The 209-nt window shown below is 51.7% G+C and overlaps 1 protein-coding gene across 1 annotated transcript in view; it reads right to left on the bottom strand.

Moving 5' to 3' along the window:
* Positions 1-33: 33 nt before the first annotated feature.
* Positions 34-209, bottom strand: part of nup160 (nucleoporin 160) — a gene marked incomplete at its 3' end in the record, with an annotated part of 8,994 nt that continues 8,818 nt past the window's right edge. Inside the window, exon 23 of the mRNA XM_035665743.1 lies at positions 34-191. Within this exon, the coding sequence (XP_035521636.1) occupies positions 34-191 (158 nt within the window). The remainder of the gene's footprint in view (positions 192-209) is intronic.

The raw sequence follows: 209 nt of genomic DNA, 5'->3' as shown, positions 1-209 counted from the left end.
GTATAATGTGTATATAATGTGTACTAATACTACAGCTCCGGATGCGGGCTGGACAATCCAGGCGTATTCTGGTCTGATGAGGCGCAGACAGTTGAGAGCAGCCAGGTAACAGTTCACCTGCTTCTGGAGACCCAGACGGGTCCGAACCTCTCGACCGAGACGCATCCCAAACTCAAACATCACAGTCCCAGCTGACACACACACACACA

This window comes from Morone saxatilis, unplaced genomic scaffold (assembly GCF_004916995.1).
Source record: "Morone saxatilis isolate NCDOM2014 unplaced genomic scaffold, NCSU_SB_2.0 Contig2, whole genome shotgun sequence".
Lineage (NCBI taxonomy): Eukaryota > Metazoa > Chordata > Actinopteri > Moronidae > Morone > Morone saxatilis.
The sequence above is the reverse complement of the archived record's forward strand: the minus strand, read 5'-3'. Positions and strand labels throughout refer to the sequence as shown.